Source organism: Lagopus muta, chromosome 22 (assembly GCF_023343835.1).
Source record: "Lagopus muta isolate bLagMut1 chromosome 22, bLagMut1 primary, whole genome shotgun sequence".
Lineage (NCBI taxonomy): Eukaryota > Metazoa > Chordata > Aves > Galliformes > Phasianidae > Lagopus > Lagopus muta.
Window position 1 is genome coordinate 6128529 of NC_064454.1, and position 19625 is coordinate 6148153.

Here is a 19625-nt window from a genome sequence, read left to right on the forward strand (position 1 = left end):
ACGAATAAAGCAAAGCTATAACAGCTTGAATGAGTATTTGAAGTGATTTTAGAAAAATATATAATATATGCAGAGTAAAACAGCAGTAGTAAAAATCATTCAGAACGACACACGCAATTTCTGCAAATTGTTTATTGGATGGATTAAGAAAAAAGTATTCCCCTTTCTCTTAGGGCCTGAAGAGTCACAGGCCCTTACACACAGTTCATTGTGATGTCAGAAATAATAGTTCTATTATCGCTGAGTCTGCCTTGAAAACAGAAAGCAGTATTTCAGAAAAACACTCATGGAAGCTGCCTGTAGAAGGAAACCATCCTCAGCTGTACTTTGTTATTCATGTCACCCCTTCCCATTTGCAGCTTAAATCAACTCACTGGACGTTACCCACTTTAAATCCCAAGACTTTTCCTGCTGTAGCAATAAATCAAAAGAAAGATGGGGATTTATTTCTGAAAGATGAGCTCCGAATTGGCTGCTATATGTACAAACTATAGACCCTTGATTATTCACTGTTCTTGCATTAAACTTTTTGTTAAAAATATGGTAAAGCAGAGGCAGCAAGGAACAATCATGTTTGCCAGCAACTAGTTGCATCTCAGAGGCTCCACAGCATGGCCACAGCCTTGCAGATACCAACGTCGTAATAGTTGAAGTAGCAGAGGCCAGCGAAGGTAACGGCCGACAGCACATACAGACCTGTGTTGGCCACTTTGATGGGAGTATCCCCATGGACATAGTCAGTTATTACCTGCCCAAGACCCCTAAAAAAGAAGAGAAACAAGCAGAAATCAAGAAAGAGCTTATGGCAGCATCCTACTGGAGCAGCACTGCTATGAAAGTGCAAACAAGTCAGTATTTTCACCACCCTATGTTAGAACTACCTAGAAAGCATTTAGTTCCCACTCAAAGAAGAAGATGCAAGTAAGAAAAAAATACATAAAAATTTTCCATACATTCTATTGAAATACATAACTATTGGCTCAGAGTTTTCTTAATGACAGGGTGGAAAGTGTTGATTACAGCTCTCCCAAACAGAGACGTGCCTTTACAAAGCCATGGGTAACTAATCTGACTTTGAAGGCCTAAAGAAAGCAAACTGAAGGAAATACACTTTCTGCCTGAACTCTGGGACTCCATGACGTGTCTTTAGATTAGAAAGTAGCTAGAAATTAGCAGTTTCTTTTTCTACATCTGTCAGCCTTGAAGTGAACTCTCTGCTCCAGAGTAAAACTGTTCAGCAACAGGAAGACTGCCACAAACTGATGTGGCAATTCTCTTCCCAAAATCATAGTTGTGTTTACCTTCTGCAATGACAATTTGGTAAAAAAACAAAAGAAAAGCAGAAGTATATTCAATTTTCTTCCTAGGATTTTTCCCTAGCAATACTCTCAGTCCTGCAGCGGATGCCATCACAACAGAACACTGAGCTCAGTTTCATTTAGATGGGGTTCTGAAACCTTAATGATGAGTGTGAGAAATGGGGTGCAAGGAAGCCCTAGATAGAAGAGCAGCAGAAAATGGAAGCGATCTGAAAGGCAACCAACTCTTCCATTATGATGGCTATTGTCTGTAAGCGGGCAGTGGAATAAGGGTCAGGAGTAGAAGCAGCCACCCTTGCACTGCCAGCTGTGCTAACTTCAGCCCAAGGTACAGTCAATCTTGTCAAAGGCCGTGGCAGTCACTAGAGTGTCTGCCTGCCTCTCTTTCCAGCTGTTTTATGCTGAGAACCAGCTGACTCAGAGCCACATCTGGTTGTAAGACTTGGGCCACCCTCACACTCAGACCCGACTCTGTTTTGAGGAACCCGCTGTGCTCACCAATGGCCATGGAGAGTGAGTGCTGCAGCCAAGGAGTAGTCCACGGCCGCCCCGGGGTACAGGTAGGCAGCGGGGAGCAGGCCCAGCAGGAGGGCACTGACTGCACGCTCACTGGTCCAGTGCAGGGATGCAGCCTTGGAACTGCCTGCAAGGAAAGTGCTGTTCAGTGCAAAGCTCTGTTCAAGTGCTGCAACTGCACAAACAGGCAGCCTGGTCCAATCTGCCCCATGCAATTTTTTCAACCTGACTACTATGCTTTGATTTGAGCAAAACCAAGATGCTTCTGAACAGAATATATGTTTTATAATGCCTACAAAGATTGCTTTAAATATTCCTCTTTTTGCCACCGTTAAGAGAAGTTTCCTTGAATACAAAGAACTCAACAGCAGAGCTCCAAGCAAACACAGACCATTACAGCCTGCAGTCACAGCCAGGCAGCAGAGGAAGCACTGTGGCAGTTAAGCCAACTTCTTTTACAAACATTTCTGTGCATTTCCCACTCCTGGGTTGCACTGTCATGGCCACAGAGCACCAACCTCCCACTGTTGTGCAGTGACAGAACAGCTCCAGCTCAATCCCCGCATCCCCACGCAGTGCACAGCAGCACGCCCTGCCCACCCCCGACCCCGTCGGGCTGATCCCGGTGACCCAGAAGCTCCGCTGCCGTACAGGTTCCACCTGCAGCACTTTCGCTATTACCGCTGCAGGGCCACACAACTATTAAGCCCTATTTACGCTTCTAAACTTTTCACAGAAGCGCAGAATGGCCAGGGTTGGAAGGGACCTCAAGGATCACGAATCTCCAACCCCCTGCCACATGCAGGGCCACCAACGTCCCCATTTAATACCAGCCCAGGCTGCCCAGGGCCCCATCCAACCTGGCCTTGAACCTCCGACTCAGGACGCTCCCGACCGCGCCCTCACGCAGAGCCGCAGTTCAGCCCCGGTCCCGCAGACGTACCGCGGCCCTCCGGGGCACCGCCATGGCTCTGCCGGGCCGGAGCGCTGCGATCGGCGGCGGCCGCCAGCACGGCGGGGCGTTGGAGGACGGTCCCGCGGAGCAGAGCTGCGGAGAGAGCGAGGCCGGATGAGGGCCGGGCGGGGCGGACGGCGCGGGGCTGCAGGCGGGCACTCACCCGTCGGGACGCCGCGGGGCCGCGCCAGCCCCGCCCGCAGCAGCACCAGCGCCGCCATCGTCCCCTGCTGCCCAAGGGCACTGCGCGCCGGAACCGGACGTTGTTGGCTCACACGCGTTTCCGCTTCCGGGTTGCCAGACGCACAACTGTGCACGGCGCGGCGGAGTGGGCCGCGGCTGTAAGGGTGCGGCTCCCCAGAGTGCTGTCCGCGAAGCGGCGGCACTGCTGGGCGTTGTGGCCGCAGAGAAGCGCTGCGATAAAGGCTGGCTGCGCTCGTAAAGAAACTTCCCCGCTGGGTCCCTTCCTCGCGGTGACTCTGCTTTGGGGACGGAGCCACGGCCTGAGGCAGCGCGCAGCCCTTCCCCCGGCTGCCAGCCCCCGCTGCCCACTCTGAAGTGACACGGGGCGCCGAACCGCAGGGCTCCGGGTACTTCTGTTCGCGTTCCGTGCGGGCCGAAGCTGGAGCCGCGCGGGGCAGCGCTTCCACCCTCCCCTCTTCTGCCTCCTTTCGGCCCGCCCCAGCCCCTGCCCTGCTCCGGCAGCAGCGCAGCACCACCCCGGTGGCTCAGGCCTGGGCTGCCCCTGGGCTTAATTCCGAAACAGTGACAGGAGCATCAAACGCGTCTTCATTTATTTATCTGGTGAAAACAAGGCTTGGCTGTCACCTGCAGGGAAAGCCACTCTGTACCAATCTCTCATTAATGCATCGGGCAGACCAGAGCCAGAACACAGCACCCACTGAGGCTTCTCTGCCAGCACAGGTTCAGCACCCCCAGGAGGACCGGGCACAACCCAGCGCTGCCAGGAGCTGGAGAGAAGTCTGAAACAATCACTCTGGTGTCTTCTCTTCGTAATTGTGGAAGGGGTCAGTGCACCTTCTGCTGAAGGAGAGCATTCTCTCACGCTCCCTTCTGTGCCCCACTGACCTGTGCACGATGCCATATAGGTCTTCTGCTGGAGAGGGGAAAACAAAGCTACCACAGGGCTAAATCCAGTGACATTTCCTTTGTTAGCAACTCAGCCAATGGACTTCTTGTCTCTCCCCACTCTTACTGCAAGTTTTGGTCATGACTTGGGTAACAAAAAAACCAAACCCAACAAACCAACAACTCCAAACTGTTAAAACTTAATTTAAAAAAATAAAACGGTGCAAACATGCCTGAATTCCCCTGCAGACAGCCTGTAACACTTTTGTTCATCAACAACCAACCAGTCATATAAAGAAAACCTCAAGTTGGCAGAACTAGCCAATGTGCAAGACAGGTAACTGGTCCCCTGCTTTCCTGAGCATCAAAACAGTGAAAAGCAGGGGAGAAGCTACAGCTGGCTGCCAGGGCTCAGCATCTCCCCTGCGGATGGCAGGATGTATAAACCACAGTGCTGAAAGAAAAATACCTGCCTCTGTCCTCTATCGCGTTGTCTGTGCCGCAGCCCAAGCTCAGCATCTCCCCATCAGTCCTCCTCTGAGCTCTCCTCCGACTTCTCGTCAGCGGCCACTTTCCAGTTCTTTCTCTTGCTCCTCTTCTCTGCTACTTCGCTGTGCCGCTCCGACACAGAGTTATGACGCTTCTTTCTCTTTTTAGTGAAGCGTTTCTCTTTTTTCTCCTCAGATTCATTGTCCTCAGAGCTGCTGATGGTTGAGCGGCTTGCATGGGAAAAGTCACTTTCCTGCCCAGAGGAAGAGGTAGGTTCCCTAGCAGGCACTTTCCTGGTCTTCTTTTTGCGCCTGTGTTTCCCCTTCTGAGTGCTTGAAGTCTCCTCTTCAGAGCATTCGCTCTCCCTGGAGGAATCTGACGATGACCTTCCCTGGTCCTTTTTCTTCCTCTTTTTGTGTGATCTCTTTTTTTGCTTTTTCTTGTGCGATTTCTTTGTTTTTTTCCTTTTGTGCAACTCGTGGGCAGTTTGTTTTCTCAGATGAGATTTCTTCTTTCCATTGACAGCATTTTGTTTGTCTCCTTCTTGCTGGTCACTGTAAGAAGAACAAAGGATGATAAGAAGAAAGCAAACAGGCAGGCAGAGAACAGCCAGGACTTGTTTCAAGCAAGCCCATCAATCCAGTTGAATAGTTCAGGGAAGCACACTTAGTAGCTGTGTTTTTGTTTCAAATGCTTGTTAACAGCTTGAGTCCACACCTTATTACTATCTCCATTTAAGGTATTTGAGCCAGAACCAAGGAGAACAGATACTGAAAGCCAGTGAGTGATGAAAAACTAATTTATGAAGGGTTATTTCCAATCTGTAAGTCTGACAAATATTGTATTTGATTACTGCTAGGTGAACCTTGGAATGATCAGTTCTAAGATCTTATTTTAGAGCTAAGTCTCCACTTTCCAGGGTGCTGGGAGAGTTGATTCTCTCCAGATAAAGTGCAAATCAGAAAACACGGGTATATTATAAGGCAAAGGGGAACCCTGAGCTGATATCTGATTCATCTGATTTGGATTCAGCCAACTGCTCTGGTTCTCTGTTGGCCCAGACCCCCAACATTCAGAGCATTTTAGTAACTCAAGTTAAAGCCAAACGTCTAATTAAGAGATACAACCCTCTCCTGAGACTCAGGCAAGAAGGGAACCACATTAATGCATCGCATTTTTTTTCAGTGGGTATCTGAAACTCAATAGTGCTGCTTTGACATTAAAAGTAGATTCATAATCTCAGTTTGTAAAATTCCCTACATAGCCTGACAAATTTGGGATACATCTGCGGCCCCATTAGCCTTACCTATCTGTATCGAACTCTTCAGGGTACAGCTCCTTATAGCCACTGTGGCCCCATCTATGAGAAAGTAGAAACATCTATTAGCAACAAACTCACCGAAGTTCAGGGAAAAAAACTTCTGAAAAGACAGAGCCACAGAATGAGCATTGGTTTAGACAACAGGAGAGGCATCAGAACCTTCCCAGTACCAAAAAAAAGAAGGAAAACCAACTGATTTGGTTAGCAGTTTAAAAGCACTTTCTGTTTTTAGGCTCCTTCCTACTTCTAATCACAGCAATAATACAACTCATATTTATTTAAAATAACCCCAGAGAGCACTGAATTGCATTTTTAGACTTATCCTTGGACAAAGTAACAAATACTAAACTTAGATGGAAAATGCAGGGCTGAGCTTTTGCTGCTTACTGTGACTTAAGAATTCTGTTGATAAATACAAATTTGGTAAATTCAAATCAGACACTCTGTGTGTCAGTGCAAAGTGCATCTGACTTACTGGATGAGATCAAACACTACTTCGTAGTAAGTTTCAGTACAGTACTCCAGAATACAAGGGGGAATGGTGTTGAAGTGAGACAGGGGAGGTTTAGGTTGGATATTAGAAAGAAGTTTTTCACACACAGGGTGGTGAGGCACTGGCACAGGTTGCCCAAGGAGGCTGTGGATGCCCCATCCCTGCAGGCATTCAAGGCCAGGCTGGATGTGGCTCTGGGCAGCCTGGGCTGCTGGTTGGCGACCTGCACACAGCAGGGGTTGGAGCTGGATGAGTGCTGTGCTCCTTTGCAACCCAGGCCATTCTATGATTCTGTGACGCTATGAAAGATGCTCTAGTTACAATTATGGTCACCGAATGTTGATGCCCTCCACAGACCTGTCTGGCATATTGGCTTCACATTCGTAGAGTTTTTTATTCCATGACCGTGCTCTCAAAAGATCATCTTCGACTGGGTTGAGAAAACGGGAGTTCTTTGTTTTCCAGTCAGCCCTGTGGCCCTCCTCATCAAAGCCATCACTGCGCATCCGACTGCTGCAGAAAGAGAACAGTTGTCCTTCAGCTGTCAGTCCTGATGGAGAAACTTTCTGAGCAAGGGGTTAGTCCAGCGAGGGGAGCAAAAATCCAGCAAGTCTTGGGTGTCCATCTATGCAAGAAGACCAACTATCATTTTAACAGACAGTCATCACTAGAGCTCTTCTACAACCAGTTCAGTAACTAACACCATTTACATTATTTGTAAATAAATTTACACATTTATCACTGCCTACTGCACACAGCACAATTCGTGGCATGCAGGGATGCTCAAGGCACTGCGCTAGAAGGGGTCACCTCGCTTGTCACAACAAACAGCTCTGCAGGAGACTGACAATTTGCAGTGATACACAGCTGTTATAAACACAGAAAATGGGGAACTCGGGGAACAGAACTGACTTGACTGAAACTGCAGTTTGGTCAGCACCAGCTGAATTTTGAGAATTATGAAGAGGGCCTGGAGCATCTCCCATAAGGAAAGGCTGAGAGCACTGGGGCTGTTCAGCCTGGAGAAGAGAGGGCTGAGAGGGCACTCAGCACTGTTTATAACTATCTGCAGTGTGGGAGTGAGTTGATAGAAGCAGACTCTTTTTGGTGGCACACAGCAATAGCACAAAGGGCAACAGGCAGAAACTGGGACGCAGAAAGCTCCATGTGAGCACAAGAAAAAATTTATTTACTGTCTAAGTGATGGAACAGGCTGCCCAGAGAGGAGAGGTGGCAGAGTCTCCTTCTCTGGAGATATTCAGGAACCGTCTGGATGCCCATCTGTGTGCTCTGCCATAGAGAACTGCTTTAGTAGGTGTTGGACTCAGTGGGATTCTCTCCAACCTCTACAGTTCTGTGGTTCTTTGATGAAAGGTCAGATTTAAGCCCCGGTCTGAACTCTCGCAGGTGAAAATATAACTATATAACCACTACGGTCTCCATACGTTACTACGAGACCGCGATCACAACACGCCCTCTGCTGTGGCAAAGGGGCTCAGCCGCGTCCCGCGGTGCGGAGCCCACCTGGAGGTGTCCGACAGCACTTTGCTCCGCCGCCGCCAGAACGTCTCCTCCGCCTGCCTCTCCCACTCGCGGATCTTCCACATCTCCGACTCTTCCTGGATCTGAAAATCGCGAAAAGGGAACGGCCGAACACGTTGAGCTCCCGGCTCGGACTGCGAGCCCAGCCGCTCACCGCCGCACGGACGGACGAACCTCGCGTTCCCCACGTCCCGCATCTCGACGCCGCCGCTACGTGCGAACGCGATCTGAAAGCCGACAAAGCGCAGCCGGAGCCCCGCCGGCACACCGCGCTGCCCCCGGGAGCCGCGCCGCAGGGGCCGAGCGCCCAGCACCGCCGCAGCGCCCGCGGCCGGGCCGTACCTTGTTGTGCGCGCCCGTGTGCCGGATGACGTTCCGCAGCAGCACCTTCCCCACCGGCACCCGGGACATCCTTCCTTCCTTCCTTCCTTCCTTCCTTCCTTCCTTCCGTCCGTCCTTCCTTCTTTCTTTCTTTCTTTCTTTCTTTCTTTCTTTCCTTCCCTCCTTCCTCTTTCCGTCCCTCCCGCTCTCACCGCGCAGCTCCACGGACCCGCGCCTCCGCCGCCCGGCCCGATCCCGGCTCCCGGCCGGAAGTGCCGCCGCCGGGCGGGCCGGGACCGGAAGAAGGGAGGCACTTCCGGTCGCTGTCGCTAGGCGATGGTGGACGCGGCGCTGGGGCTGTGGGCGCTGCTGGACGAGATGGCGGAGAACGAGCCGCAGAAATACCGCCGGCTGCTGCGGGAGCGGCGCGCCGAGGCGGAGCGGTTCTGCTCCTGTCCCGAGCCCCGGCTGTGCGTGCGGACTCTGCCCGCCGCGGGGGAGCGGCGCCGGGGGCTTCACGCAGCCTGTGGGCCGCTCTTCGTCAACGTCTGCGGCTGGAGGCGGGTGCCGGCCCCTGCCGAGCCCCGGGCCCGCATCCCCGTCATCGCGGGGCCGCTGGAGGAGGTGGCGGGCGGGGAAGGTGTGATGCCTTGCGCCGGGCGGGGGGAGCGAAGGGAAGGCGGGCGCGACTCTCCGTGCCCAGGGAACCCCGAACGGGAAGGCGGGTCCTCAAAGCCCTGCCAGTGCCACCCCCGGCCGTGGGCAGCGCTGCCCCCCGCCAGCTCAGGCTGCCCAGGGCTCCATCCCATCTGGCCTTGAGTGCCTGCAGGGATGGGGTCTGCAGACACTGCAGGATGTGGTGCCAATACAGTAATTTTGACACAACTTGTTTTCTGTAGCCTCTTACAGCATTATAGATATTGCATATAACCCAGATGTTCTGCAGAGGAGAGAAGAAAACCCAGAAGCAATGGAACACTTGATTCATTTAACGCTGAAATTCGTAGAGGAGCGATGCAACCTTGTTCTTTCACATTCGTACAAAATTGAATCTTTCAAGCTGAAAGGAAGCCCAGAAAGGATGTGGCAACGACTGAAAGGCAGGCAGCTGCCACCACCCCACCTCGGTCAGAGCACAGAGAAGGGTAGGTGGAGAGCTGCTTCTGCTGTCTTTAATGGCCTGATTTCTACAGCATCCCCAGCCCTCACCTCTCTGACCCCACTTCTTAAGCGTAAACCAAACACTTCTAAAAAAGTAAATTGAGTAAGAGGGTAGGATTCGTACCAGGCTGCCATCTGCCTGCATTCATCTGTGGTGCTTGTCTCTACTTTCCTTTTTATTAGGGTTAAGAAACTAGTGTTACTGAAAGAGCAAATTCCTTTTTCCTGTAATCTCTAGATATGGGAGCTCTGCCAGGGTCTGATCCTTTGTGGTGCCAAGTTTCTTTTCCTCTAAAGTGAGTAGAAGAGGTTGCTGCTGTAACCAATACTCTGAAAACAGCAACTCTTAACAGCTCGGCAAGAAAGCAAGTTGTGAGGGAAGGAGAAGCAGTGGTCTGTCTAACAGAAATGCCAATGGCAGAGCTAAAATTTGTGTGGTGTATTTGCCAAGTAGCCAACGTTTCAGTTCTTAGTAACTGACTGATGTAAAAACCTCACTTTTCTTCAAAGAACTGATGCTCCATCAGCTGCTGCACAGCATAGAAGCTGAGGACTGCAGCGACGCTCCTGTCCTGCTGAAGGAAGAAAGTGTACTGCAGTCTAAAGTGCAGCTGATAGAGGAAATCAGCAGTACAGAAGTGCCAGAGGAGCTCAGCACCCCTGCCTATGAAATGACCACTGTGAGGGATGCAAATAACGAGCCAGTAAGAATTACACTGAAAGTTGAATTGCCTGAGGTTAGCTCTGTTTCTGAGTGTGATCTAAGAATTTCCAAGGTAAGACAAACAAGAATAACCTCACTTTTTTCTGTCTGTATCACGTTCTTAGAAATACTTGTTGCTAATTCACTGCTAAGTAGTTAATCACTTACTTCCTTGTTTTAGGATGATGTGATCATCAATGTCCCTGAAAAATACAAATTACAAGTAGATCTGCCAGAATTGGTGGATGAAGAAACAACGACAGCTGTGTTTAATAAAGGAAAAGGGGTGTTGTTCATCACAGCACCTGTTGCCAAGCCTGGGCAGTAAGGGATGCATTCTTTAGTTTGTGTTCTCAGATGACAGAACTAAACAAAAGCCCAGAATGAGAATCCTGACTCCTGATTGGTAGTGAGTTAATGGACTTTCTCATCTTCAGAGGTGAATATCTCAAAGGTATATGTAGAAAAGGAAGTCAGGAGGAATAGTGGCCCGCTGAGCTTTGGAAAACATAAGTAAAGACTGTAAATACTCAAGAAATAATTGAATACATTAATAGTTGTATGTAAATGCACACATACACTTATTACATCATTAGTACACAGCAGTAGCAGGTGTTTTGTTGTTGTTGTTCAATAGGTTATTTTGCTTACTGGATTAATGTGGTAAGTGCAGCTCTGGTGTGTACTTCATGCTGCAGCAGCCAGCAGAGGCATCACACACAGTTCTACACGTCCTGCTTACAGCCAACCCCTGCTGACCTTCCCTGCAGCACTTTGTGGTTATGTCACTGACTGTGCCGACCTCGCTTCTTATCAGTTTAGAAATCTGTGAATGAGACCACGAAACGACAGGCGTTGTATATCCAAAGCATGGTAAGAATTGAAGTTCCAGGCAGGAAGCAACCAGTAACAATTTTGGAGCATTTCAGGCAGGAAAGCCACCTGCATTCATTTACAGAATAAAGAAGCAATGAAAGGTTACTAAGAACAATTAGTAGTCGCTGCCAGGGGGAAAACAAAAGGGAGCTTAGCGCCTATGGCAAATGCACACACCATCACATTATTGCAGTGATGTATTGTAGGGTACATCGCAAATCAAAACAGACAAAAGCTGCATCTTTAAAATGCAAACTCCTGAAAGACCACGAAGCTCCAGGTTCTCCTCTGTTTCTTAGAAGGCTGTACAGAAGCACCGGGGATTTGCAGCTATCAGAGCCAGCAGGCAGCACCAGCACTGTAAGCACACACGAGGGAGAGACTTGCAGCCCAACAAATCCTACTCCAGACTCATCTGGGGAGTGCAGCTGCAGGGTGTTGACCGCTCTTACTGCAGGGAGAAAACTAAAGCTTCCATGAGCCAGAACTTGAGCTGCTGCTGAGCGGTGCAGCAGGGAAGCTGGGAAGGCTCAAGCTCAGTGCTGCGTGGTATCCTGTGCTTAATGACCATCTCGGGATATCTGTGATTACAACTGAAGGTTAACAGGGTGAGTGTCACTGTCAGATGGAACGGCTGAGCAGCGCTGCCTGTGCCACAGCAGTACAAACAGCCACACGACTCCACAGAAAAGCACTGCGACGTGTTTTAGTAGTTCAAAACATTTAATGGAACACAGGTTCACTAGAGCAAGTCTGGAACCCAGATATTTTAGATCATTAAAAAAAAAACCCAAAAACATAATGCACTTTTTTGCTTAAGCCAGGCATGAAAACCAGCTATCACAGCAACCAGACATTAAATAGTTCCCACAAAAATATTTAATTTCCACAGTATTTTCTTTCAATATCTTTAGTGAGTTTTGTAGCAGAACTTTACAGGGGACACTCAATGTGAGACACAGAGCGACAAATCAGCTTCGTCTCTTTTTGGTTTGGTGCGGTTCAGCTTTTGGTTAACTTCCCCCCATTCAATTCTCCTGGTCGTGCTGAAGTTCCCCCACCATCCTCCTTTTTGCACAAACATTTCCATGCAGAAAGTGGAATTCAAGCACGTCCAGCATTGCACCCCTTTCGGGATACAATGACTGGGGTAACTGGACTCAAGTCCAACAAGCAATTCCAACATTTTACATACAATATATACATGGACAGCAATTCTGCAGTTTGCTGAGGCTGGGACAACACAGACAATTCAGGGCAGAACTGCAGAACTGGTGACTAATGCACTCCTATGGTAGAAAAAGCCTGAAAAAGTTTCTGAATGCTTGCATCACACATGATTAACACCCACTGGTGGGATTAGGAGCATGTGTGATTTGCCTACATGGGTTCCTACACACAAAGTCTCTTGGAAATTCTACAGAACAGTTACTTCCATGGCATCACAGTCTGATACTAACCCAGCAAGAGGCAAAGCAATTAAAGATCTTCATATGAGAAGCACATGTAAGTGAAAGTCTATGACAAGACAGCACGTTCCCCATGATGCCTGAGATGTGACACCACAGTATCAGTGTTCTTTCACCTTTAAAGTGCTCAGAAGGGATCCCAAAGCTGAGAAGGTCCAAACCAGTGCTAAATTCCAAAAGAGACTTGGAATGCTCACACTTGGCCTTTGAGAAACTATTCCCAGGGGCTTCAGTCCCTCAGTGCATCTGCCATTGCCACCCATCCCAGCAAGAGAATAGAATAAGGGAATTCACCTCCTGTATTTCAGTTTCATCTCATCTGAACTCCTGTGGAGAGATGTTTGCAACTCAAATTTCTGAAAACGGAGGTGGTGAAATTACCTGCTATGCACCCCCACCTCATCCAACCTAGCTTAGAAGCAGACGGCAGCACGCATACTGCCTGGATCATCTTTAAATCTGGGATGCTAAACTGTTTTGGAAGAGTTTGCAAGTTAACCAACTGTATAAACATACAGAATAGATGTAATATTGCCTTGAAAAGCATTTTTGCAAACCTTTTCTCTGTACAGACTGGTAAGAACATTACCAGATAATATAATACATGTTTAAAATAAAAAACGGAACTCTTTAATAAGTCTGAATACTAAAGTCTAAATAGCTTGTTTAAAACAGAACAGTGTGACCCAGGAACATTCTGCTTTGCATGGTTCAATTATAGCAGCATGGTTACTGGCTTTTCAAGGAAATTCTTGAATTCAGCAAGCCACTGTGCTCCAACAGCTCCATCTACAACACGATGGTCACAGCTCAGTGTCACGGACATCATACTGGCCACATCAAATCTGGAAAAAAAGAAAAGGAAAAAAAAACATGAACAGAATTTTCTATAAATCACAGCCAAGGCGGTGACTGAACAAAGCCAAGCAGCTTCAATCAGAGAACTGGCAACAACAACGGTGTCTGGAGACAGACATCGAACAAAATGCCCACACTGGAGAGCAGACCATAATAATTCCTTTTCTACAAGGAAAAAACACAACTGTGTGCATAGCCGTTATTTCAGAGTTCAGATCCAGAAACTGAGGACACAGAGAACCAGATGAATGCTTACCCCTTCTCATTGTCAGCTGGCACCAGCTTTTTCTCTGAGGAACCAACCGCAAGGATGCAGGCTTGAGGAGGATTGATTATGGCAGAGAAATTCTTAATGCCATACATTCCTAAATTGGAAATTGTGAAAGTGCCACCCTGCAAGAAAAAGACATTCACAGAAAACTCAGGAAAGGCGTTTCATGCAGAACGAGGATGACTGAGATATCACAAGATAGACTTTGCTCATTCTGAACATGGACAGAAGCCAATGGCAGCAGTTAACAGCAACTAGAGTTCCTCACCTGGAATTCATGTGGCTGAAGTTTACCTTCTCGGGCTTTAGCTGCCAAAGAGACCACGTCCTTACTGATGGAAGCCAGGCCCTTTATATGTGCATTAAACACAATAGGAGTTATGAGCCCTGCAGCAGTGCTCACTGCAACGCTCACATCCACTACATGATTTCTGCAAGACACAACAGAGGTGCCAGTTACGTTAGCAAGACTGAAAGAAAAAAAATTCACAAACACTACGACAATTCTAAGTTAACATTCATTTTGCAACAACTGTTTAACCTCAGACACAAGATTCTCAGCACCTGGATTAAACCCCTTCAACCTCTGTACAAAACCTGCTCCCCTCCCTCCTTGCAATATCACCAGATTATCTGCTGCTGTGCCATGAACTCTTTACTGAACAAAAAAAGTTTCTGGCTTCGACCGTACCATAAACTTACTGCCTAATAACTGTGTCCATCCATGAAGAATTTGCCTCAGGCACCTTCAAGCATGCCAGAGCAGAAGCTTTAATTATGAAGTCGTTGACAGAAAGCTTAACATTATCTGAGACCATCTGTAAATGAAGAGATACGAGCTGTCAGTTTGTCCCTCACACGTTGAATAATTTGGACAGTCACTGCATGGAGCCTTGTTTAGAGAAAATGTAAAAAACAATCATACTGACTGTAAACATTTGTATCAGAAGTGCCAAGATAACGCAGGAGATGAATACACCTCCTTCATAATTCAAGGCACAATTTTCGGTGACTATTTTTCCCCAATCTTGGCTTAGAATTAACATAATTTTGCTTGAAATTTTTACCCTTTTTTGTCTTATCTTTTTCCCTACTTTTCATCTGAAAGAACAGAACACCAGCACACAGAGTACAAAGCGGCCCTCTCAGGGAAGTTCGATGTCAGTGCACTGCTCCTCAGTAAAAGTTCTCCTGTCACTGACGGTCCAAAACTGATCTACAGCACGTAGGTGAGACACTGAAAGGACTATTTTTCCCCAAGCCAAACTGGCATATCACCAAAACCAGGGTGGGGAAACCCGTGACAGAACGCAGCTTCACCATATCTCCTAGCTTCAGCTATCTCACCACAGCTCCCCAAATACTTCACCTGATTGAGTTCTTTTCGTAGCACCAGTACTTCTCCCATGTTTACATCAACAGAAAGGTAGTAGTGAGGTATTGTTTGTTTAGACTGCATCAACCGCTGAGCAATGACCTGTAGGCACACAACAGAGGAGATGAAAATGAACAAATTCAGAAAACTCCTGATTGTAAATCACGGTGCCAGGAATGGCAAGAACGTTCTCACCCTCCGAATGTTGCTGATCGGGATATCTGTGAAGGTCCCCACTGGTGCTGCTGCAACTGCAGCAGCTGCAGGAACTGCTTCCACTGCCGGAGCCTGCAACCAGAGGAGGACAGCACTGTTCATGGCACAATCCAGGTATCAATTGCAGAGTAGCTCAGTAGGTAAGGCAAGCACTGAGGACATGCTGTCTCTTGCTTGAGAGCAATAGACACTGACTCAATCTCTGCTGACAACCAAGTTCGTGCCAAACCCTACCACTGATTATTAAGTGTAGTACTTGAGTGATTTTGAAACACGACACTGAGGCACACAGCGATGAAGTTCCTAAAATGGTAAATCCTGCCTCTGTGCACCCATCCTCAGTGACCTCAAGTCTACTCACTGGGGCAACCCGTGGTGGCACAAAAGACTCCACATCTTTCTTTGTGATTCTACCATCTGGTCCAGTACCTAAGGGTGTCAAAGAAAAATGTAAGAGGATTAGTTGCAAAAGGGCTTTGCGTCTCAAGGAGGTTTTGTTCAACAGAGATCGGTGGGGACAGCTGCACAGCTGAATGTCCCCAGCAGGGAAAAAAGCAAAGAACAGGCAAATATGTAGCTAGAGGGACAAACACCTCAGGACAGTGAGAGCACCTTACCTTTCACTTGGGCAAGATCAATTCCTTTTTCTGCCGCCAGTTTCTTTGCTAGGGGACTAACCAGGATCCTTCCCTTCCGGGGAGGCGGCCCAGGTGCTGCGACTGCTGGAGTTGGAGGAGCAGCAGGCGGGGGAGGAGCAGCAGCAGCAGCGGGAGCTGCCGCCACCTTAACAGAACAAACACAGCCATTAGTTCCACGACTGTTTTGCAAAAGTCTTGAAGGTTTCACTTCAGTGCAATCAAAGAACAGGACTATCTCATTACCAGTCAAGGGAATAACAGAAATAATCTGTAATCTGAAAGGATTCAGAGCAGTTTCCTAGCACTAGAAATCAAAGCAGAAACTTCCAGTGCAGGACATCAACCAACCTATTTAATTTTACACCGAAACAGTGAAATAATGCAATGTATGCTCCTAATTTTCAGGGAGGCATCAAACTGGTAAGAGCAATAGGTCAAGAAGCACTCATAACTGCTGTTCCAGTTTTTGGAGGGCCAACCCAAGAAGTGATCTCTATCACGAATGCACCTGCTAGCCTTGCACTCACAGGATCATAAACATTACTGGAGTCAGGGCTTCATACAGTCTAACCAGCACCACAGTTCAGTCACTCTTAATCGTCCCCGTAACTTCTCTCCCTGCCTAAGAAGGGTCCTTACTGGTGAAGGAGGGGGAGGAGGAGGAGGAGGAGGAACTTGTGCCTTCATATCAGTTACTGCAGTCTCTCGGTAGTCAGCAAAAGCAGGAATATCAGACTCCTTCTCCACAATGATGCAGAGGGTTGTTCCTAATGGCACATCTCTTGTTCCTTCAGGCACCAATATTTTTGCCAGGTAGCCTTCCTCCTGCACTTCAAAGCCTGAAGGAAAAATAAACAAAATTCTTTTGGTGCCTGTCGCACCAAATGGTAACTCTGAAAGATTAAGTAACTAAAGCTGTCCTGTATTTAGTAGACAAAAAATTCTTTTCAGTGTAAAAGGCAGGAAACATCTCTGTGCACTGTACACTCCTACTGTGGATTGATGGGGAAGGAGTTATTTCTGGGAGCTCCAGTGGTTCTCTCTCCAGCAGCACAAGATACTTTTTAACTGCCCTTTTTTCATGCCCTGAGCAGCCAGGGAACAGCTGGCACAGAGGCTCCTCTAGATCCTCCCTCATCCGTTCTTGGCTTCGGAGTTGACTCACCTATTGTGGCTTTATCTGTCTCGATTTCTGCTAGTAAGTCTCCCTCATTCAGTTTCTCCCCGACCTTCTTTTCCCACCTCTGCACTGTGCCCATTGTCATGGTGGGTGACAGAGCAGGCAGAGCAACCTGTAAGCCAGAATACAAGTGCATCAGATTTGGTGACTCAAAAGGAGCAGGGACATAGTTGAGAGCTCTTGACTAAATGACGCCAACCTAAAGAAGCAGCCAACCTTTAACACACTCTTAGATCTGATTCCATTACAGAAGTTTGGCTTCTTTTGTCAAGGCAAGAAAACAAGCAAAAGCAAAAACGAAGAAATCTAGGTACCCAATTCACTAGCAGGCAGCTGCTGTCTGTAAGGCTCAAAGGAAGGCTTCAGCAAGTCACTTTGTCTCTGACAAACTTGCCTGGTTCCTGTAACAGCTATACAGACTTGTCTTCCACCAAGTGCTTAAATGTGCTGTAGGTTTAGACACGTACTGTGTACAACAAACACAGCACATATAACAGCTTTAGAACAGAACTGGACAAATAAACCAATTAACCAAGTTAAGTAGGTGGAGTTAAGTCAGATCAAGAAACCCAGTTCATTTACAAACTTTTCATAACATCTCAGACAAACCAGCTTCCATGTACCTTAGCTGTGAAAGGAGGTATTTTACACCTTGTGTTTCAAATTAACATCACAGAACTACCGTGCTACAAATGCTCAGGTAGAACAACAATGGATGCACACTTCAGTACCTAAGCAAACAGATTATCCACAAATACAGCTCATTTTCAGCTGCTCACAAACACATGTGGCATGTTTGGAATATCTCACACTTCTGGGTTCTGCTGAGATCTGAGCAGAGCCCTCGGGGTTCATTCACACTAAGTACAAGGTCTTTTTTGTATCAGAGCTGTCCAAACCATAGGAATGTAGCAATTTCTTTCTCGTTTGCTGAAGTAACCAGGAGAAACAAGCATATCCTACTAGCAGCTGGGATAAAAAAAAAATATCATAGTAATAAGAAAACTTTCTGGGACCACCCCAAATAGCTGCTTTAAGCATGCACCACTCTGAGAGCCGTGCAGTCCTGTAACAGCTAATGCTCTCCTGACAGTTCCTGACAGTTTTTATGATAAAACATCCTACAGCAAATGATGCCAAAAAAAAGAAGTGTGCAACAAACCTTAGATGGTTAACAATGCTTTCTTACCTGCATGTGAGGAGGATAAGAGCTGCCAGGAGCCTGAGGAGAAGGCGGAGGTGGCGGTGAGGGTGCTGCAGCTGGAGGGGGAGGCACTGAGGCTGCAGGGGGAGCAGATGCTGCAGAATCCAGAGTGTAATTTTTAAAGGCATCAACATGTTCAGGCCTAAAAACAACCAAACAAAAAAATCAGTCCGATGAAATCGCCATGGCCTTTAACACAGGGCACCCACAAAGCCCCAAAAGAGAAAATTCAATAAAGGGTTAGGAAAATACATACTTTTCTACTGTGATACATATTATGGCCCCAATAGGAACATCTCTTGTTCCCTCTGGTACCAGAATTTTGGCCAAGTAGCATTCCTCCAAACTCTCAAAGCCAACTGTTGCTTTGTCTGTTTCCACCTTTGAGAGAGCAAACAGGACAACATTATGGAAAGGGAAATACCAGTGAGCTCCAAGCCCTCCAGCACGGCAGCGTAGGGTGAGGGAGCACAAAGCACAAATCGCCAGCTGGGGAGAGGATGCCTCTCAGAAGGGCGAGTGCTCCTCCTGCTCAGAAAGACCAAATCCAGCAACCAGTCCTGGAAGAACCATAGAATGGACAAGGCTAGAAGGGACCACAAGGATCACAAAGCTCCAACCCCCTGCCGCATGCAGGGCCACCAACCTCCACATTTAACACAGACCAGGCTGCCCAGGGCCCCATCCAACCTCCAGGGACGGACGGGGCATCCACAGCCTCTCAGCAGCACCTCACCGCTCTCATAGGAGAGAACTTGAAAACGTGCTCAGGCGAGGCTGGGCAGTGGCAGAACCGAGAGCACAGCAGCAAAGGCCCTCAGCGTACCTCTGCGATGAGATCCCCCTCACCGATCTTGTCGCCCTCCTTTTTCTCCCAGCGCGCGATGGTGCCCATCTGCATGGTGGGGGACAGCGCCGGCAGAGCCACCTGCGGGGGGAGGGGCGGCGTCAGGGCACGAGCGGCACCGGCAGCGGGGAGCCGGGGCAGGGCGGGACAGCAGGGAGAGCCCGGCTGCCACCCCGGCGGGGCGGGACGGGGCCGAGCGAGGGAGCCGCGGGAGGCGCGGCCGGCGGCGGCGGGGCTCGGGGAGCGCGGGCGGGAGGGATCGAGGCCCGCGGCTCCTGGGAAGCGACCCCGAGCGGGGCGAGGCGGCCCGGGGGCGGGCGGTTCTCACCTTCTGGTGCGCCGGCAGGCTGCAGCGGCGGCACGGCACGAAGCGGGGCCAGGAGGGAGGCGGCAGCGGTTCGCCGCGCCTTCGTGCCAGACCGCGGCCCGGAGCCCCGCCGCCCCCCGCCGCGGCGCGACCGATCCCGGAGGCGGCGCCGAACGCTCGGCAGCCCCGCGCCAACCCCGCTGCCCCCGGAGCCACGCGCCGCCACAACACCCGCCACATCCTGGAGCCGGAGCTGCCGCCGCGGCACCGCCGCCGCTCGGTGACCTCCTCCGTCCGGGCGCGGCGCCGCACGGCTCGCACGACGCTGCTGCGCTGCCGTAAAGCGCGGACGGGGTGGGGGATGGGGGGGCGGCGCGATGTGCGCATGCGCTGGGAAGCAGCGCCGTCCTTGCGGCGATAACGCGGGTCGCGTAGGAAATGGCGAGCGCCACGTCCTGAGCTTCTACAAAAATAT

At 49.2% G+C, this 19625-nt stretch overlaps 4 protein-coding genes across 9 annotated transcripts; 1 reads left to right on the forward strand and 3 right to left on the reverse strand.

Moving 5' to 3' along the window:
• Window positions 1-114: 114 nt before the first annotated feature.
• Window positions 115-3077, reverse strand: SDHD (succinate dehydrogenase complex subunit D). The gene is made up of 4 exons (XM_048968153.1): window positions 2954-3077; window positions 2779-2883; window positions 1818-1962; window positions 115-761 (listed from the first exon to the last, which is right to left on the reverse strand). Exons 1-4 carry the CDS (start codon window positions 3009-3011, stop codon window positions 596-598), a joined length of 474 nt encoding a protein of 157 aa, XP_048824110.1. The 5' UTR covers window positions 3012-3077; the 3' UTR covers window positions 115-595.
• A 490-nt stretch (window positions 3078-3567) lies between these two features.
• On the reverse strand, window positions 3568-8314 carry NKAPD1 (NKAP domain containing 1). 5 transcript variants are annotated; one of them, XR_007380880.1, is made up of 6 exons: window positions 8067-8314; window positions 7707-7807; window positions 6540-6695; window positions 5675-5728; window positions 4353-4922; window positions 3568-3904 (listed from the first exon to the last, which is right to left on the reverse strand). XR_007380880.1 is itself a non-coding variant. In XM_048968151.1 (5 exons), exons 1-5 carry the CDS (start codon window positions 8133-8135, stop codon window positions 4406-4408), a joined length of 897 nt encoding a protein of 298 aa, XP_048824108.1. In that variant the 5' UTR covers window positions 8136-8314; the 3' UTR covers window positions 4298-4405. The 5 variants fall into 5 exon arrangements, 1 of the variants encoding a protein (XP_048824108.1); XR_007380881.1 differs by having other exon boundaries at window positions 3568-3907; XR_007380882.1 differs by having other exon boundaries at window positions 4349-4922.
• Window positions 8315-8381: 67 nt separating this feature from the next.
• PIH1D2 (PIH1 domain containing 2) lies at window positions 8382-11366 on the forward strand. 2 transcript variants are annotated; one of them, XM_048968149.1, is made up of 4 exons: window positions 8382-8685; window positions 8945-9190; window positions 9717-9982; window positions 10091-11366. In XM_048968149.1, exons 1-4 carry the CDS (start codon window positions 8382-8384, stop codon window positions 10235-10237), a joined length of 963 nt encoding a protein of 320 aa, XP_048824106.1. In that variant the 3' UTR covers window positions 10238-11366. The 2 variants fall into 2 exon arrangements, with proteins under 2 accessions (XP_048824106.1, XP_048824107.1); XM_048968150.1 differs by having other exon boundaries at window positions 10066-10205.
• Window positions 11367-12857: 1491 nt separating this feature from the next.
• DLAT (dihydrolipoamide S-acetyltransferase) lies at window positions 12858-19552 on the reverse strand. The gene is made up of 14 exons (XM_048968142.1): window positions 19172-19552; window positions 18823-18924; window positions 18253-18377; window positions 17982-18138; window positions 16778-16904; window positions 16252-16451; window positions 15592-15757; window positions 15336-15403; window positions 14954-15046; window positions 14753-14860; window positions 14086-14201; window positions 13652-13814; window positions 13369-13505; window positions 12858-13099 (listed from the first exon to the last, which is right to left on the reverse strand). Exons 1-14 carry the CDS (start codon window positions 19535-19537, stop codon window positions 12970-12972), a joined length of 2058 nt encoding a protein of 685 aa, XP_048824099.1. The 5' UTR covers window positions 19538-19552; the 3' UTR covers window positions 12858-12969.
• Between the last annotated feature and the right edge of the window lie 73 nt (window positions 19553-19625).

Excerpts from the sequence above, each read along its gene's own strand:
- PIH1D2 (XM_048968149.1), top strand. The coding sequence starts at position 8,382 with ATGGTGGACGCGGCGCTGGGGCTGTGGGCGCTGCTGGACGAGATGGCG. Across the intron at positions 8,686-8,944 it reads GGAGGTGGCGGGCGGGGAAG|CCTCTTACAGCATTATAGAT; the intron begins GTGTGATGCCTT and ends TGTTTTCTGTAG. Across the intron at positions 9,191-9,716 it reads CGGTCAGAGCACAGAGAAGG|AACTGATGCTCCATCAGCTG; the intron begins GTAGGTGGAGAG and ends TTTTCTTCAAAG.
- NKAPD1 (XM_048968151.1), bottom strand. The coding sequence starts at position 8,135 with ATGTCCCGGGTGCCGGTGGGGAAGGTGCTGCTGCGGAACGTCATCCGG. Across the intron at positions 7,808-8,066 it reads ACACGGGCGCGCACAACAAG|ATCCAGGAAGAGTCGGAGAT; the intron begins GTACGGCCCGGC and ends CGCGATTTTCAG. Across the intron at positions 6,696-7,706 it reads GTGCTGTCGGACACCTCCAG|CAGTCGGATGCGCAGTGATG; the intron begins GTGGGCTCCGCA and ends CTCTTTCTGCAG.
- DLAT (XM_048968142.1), bottom strand. The coding sequence starts at position 19,537 with ATGCGCACATCGCGCCGCCCCCCCATCCCCCACCCCGTCCGCGCTTTA. Across the intron at positions 16,905-17,981 it reads CTTATCCTCCTCACATGCAG|GTTGCTCTGCCTGCTCTGTC; the intron begins GTAAGAAAGCAT and ends TCTGGCTTACAG. Across the intron at positions 13,815-14,085 it reads ATGGACACAGTTATTAGGCA|AAATCATGTAGTGGATGTGA; the intron begins GTAAGTTTATGG and ends TGTGTCTTGCAG.
- SDHD (XM_048968153.1), bottom strand. The coding sequence starts at position 3,011 with ATGGCGGCGCTGGTGCTGCTGCGGGCGGGGCTGGCGCGGCCCCGCGGC. Across the intron at positions 2,884-2,953 it reads GCCCCGCGGCGTCCCGACGG|CTCTGCTCCGCGGGACCGTC; the intron begins GTGAGTGCCCGC and ends CTCTCTCCGCAG. Across the intron at positions 1,963-2,778 it reads CGGTGCCCCGGAGGGCCGCG|GCAGTTCCAAGGCTGCATCC; the intron begins GTACGTCTGCGG and ends CTTTCCTTGCAG.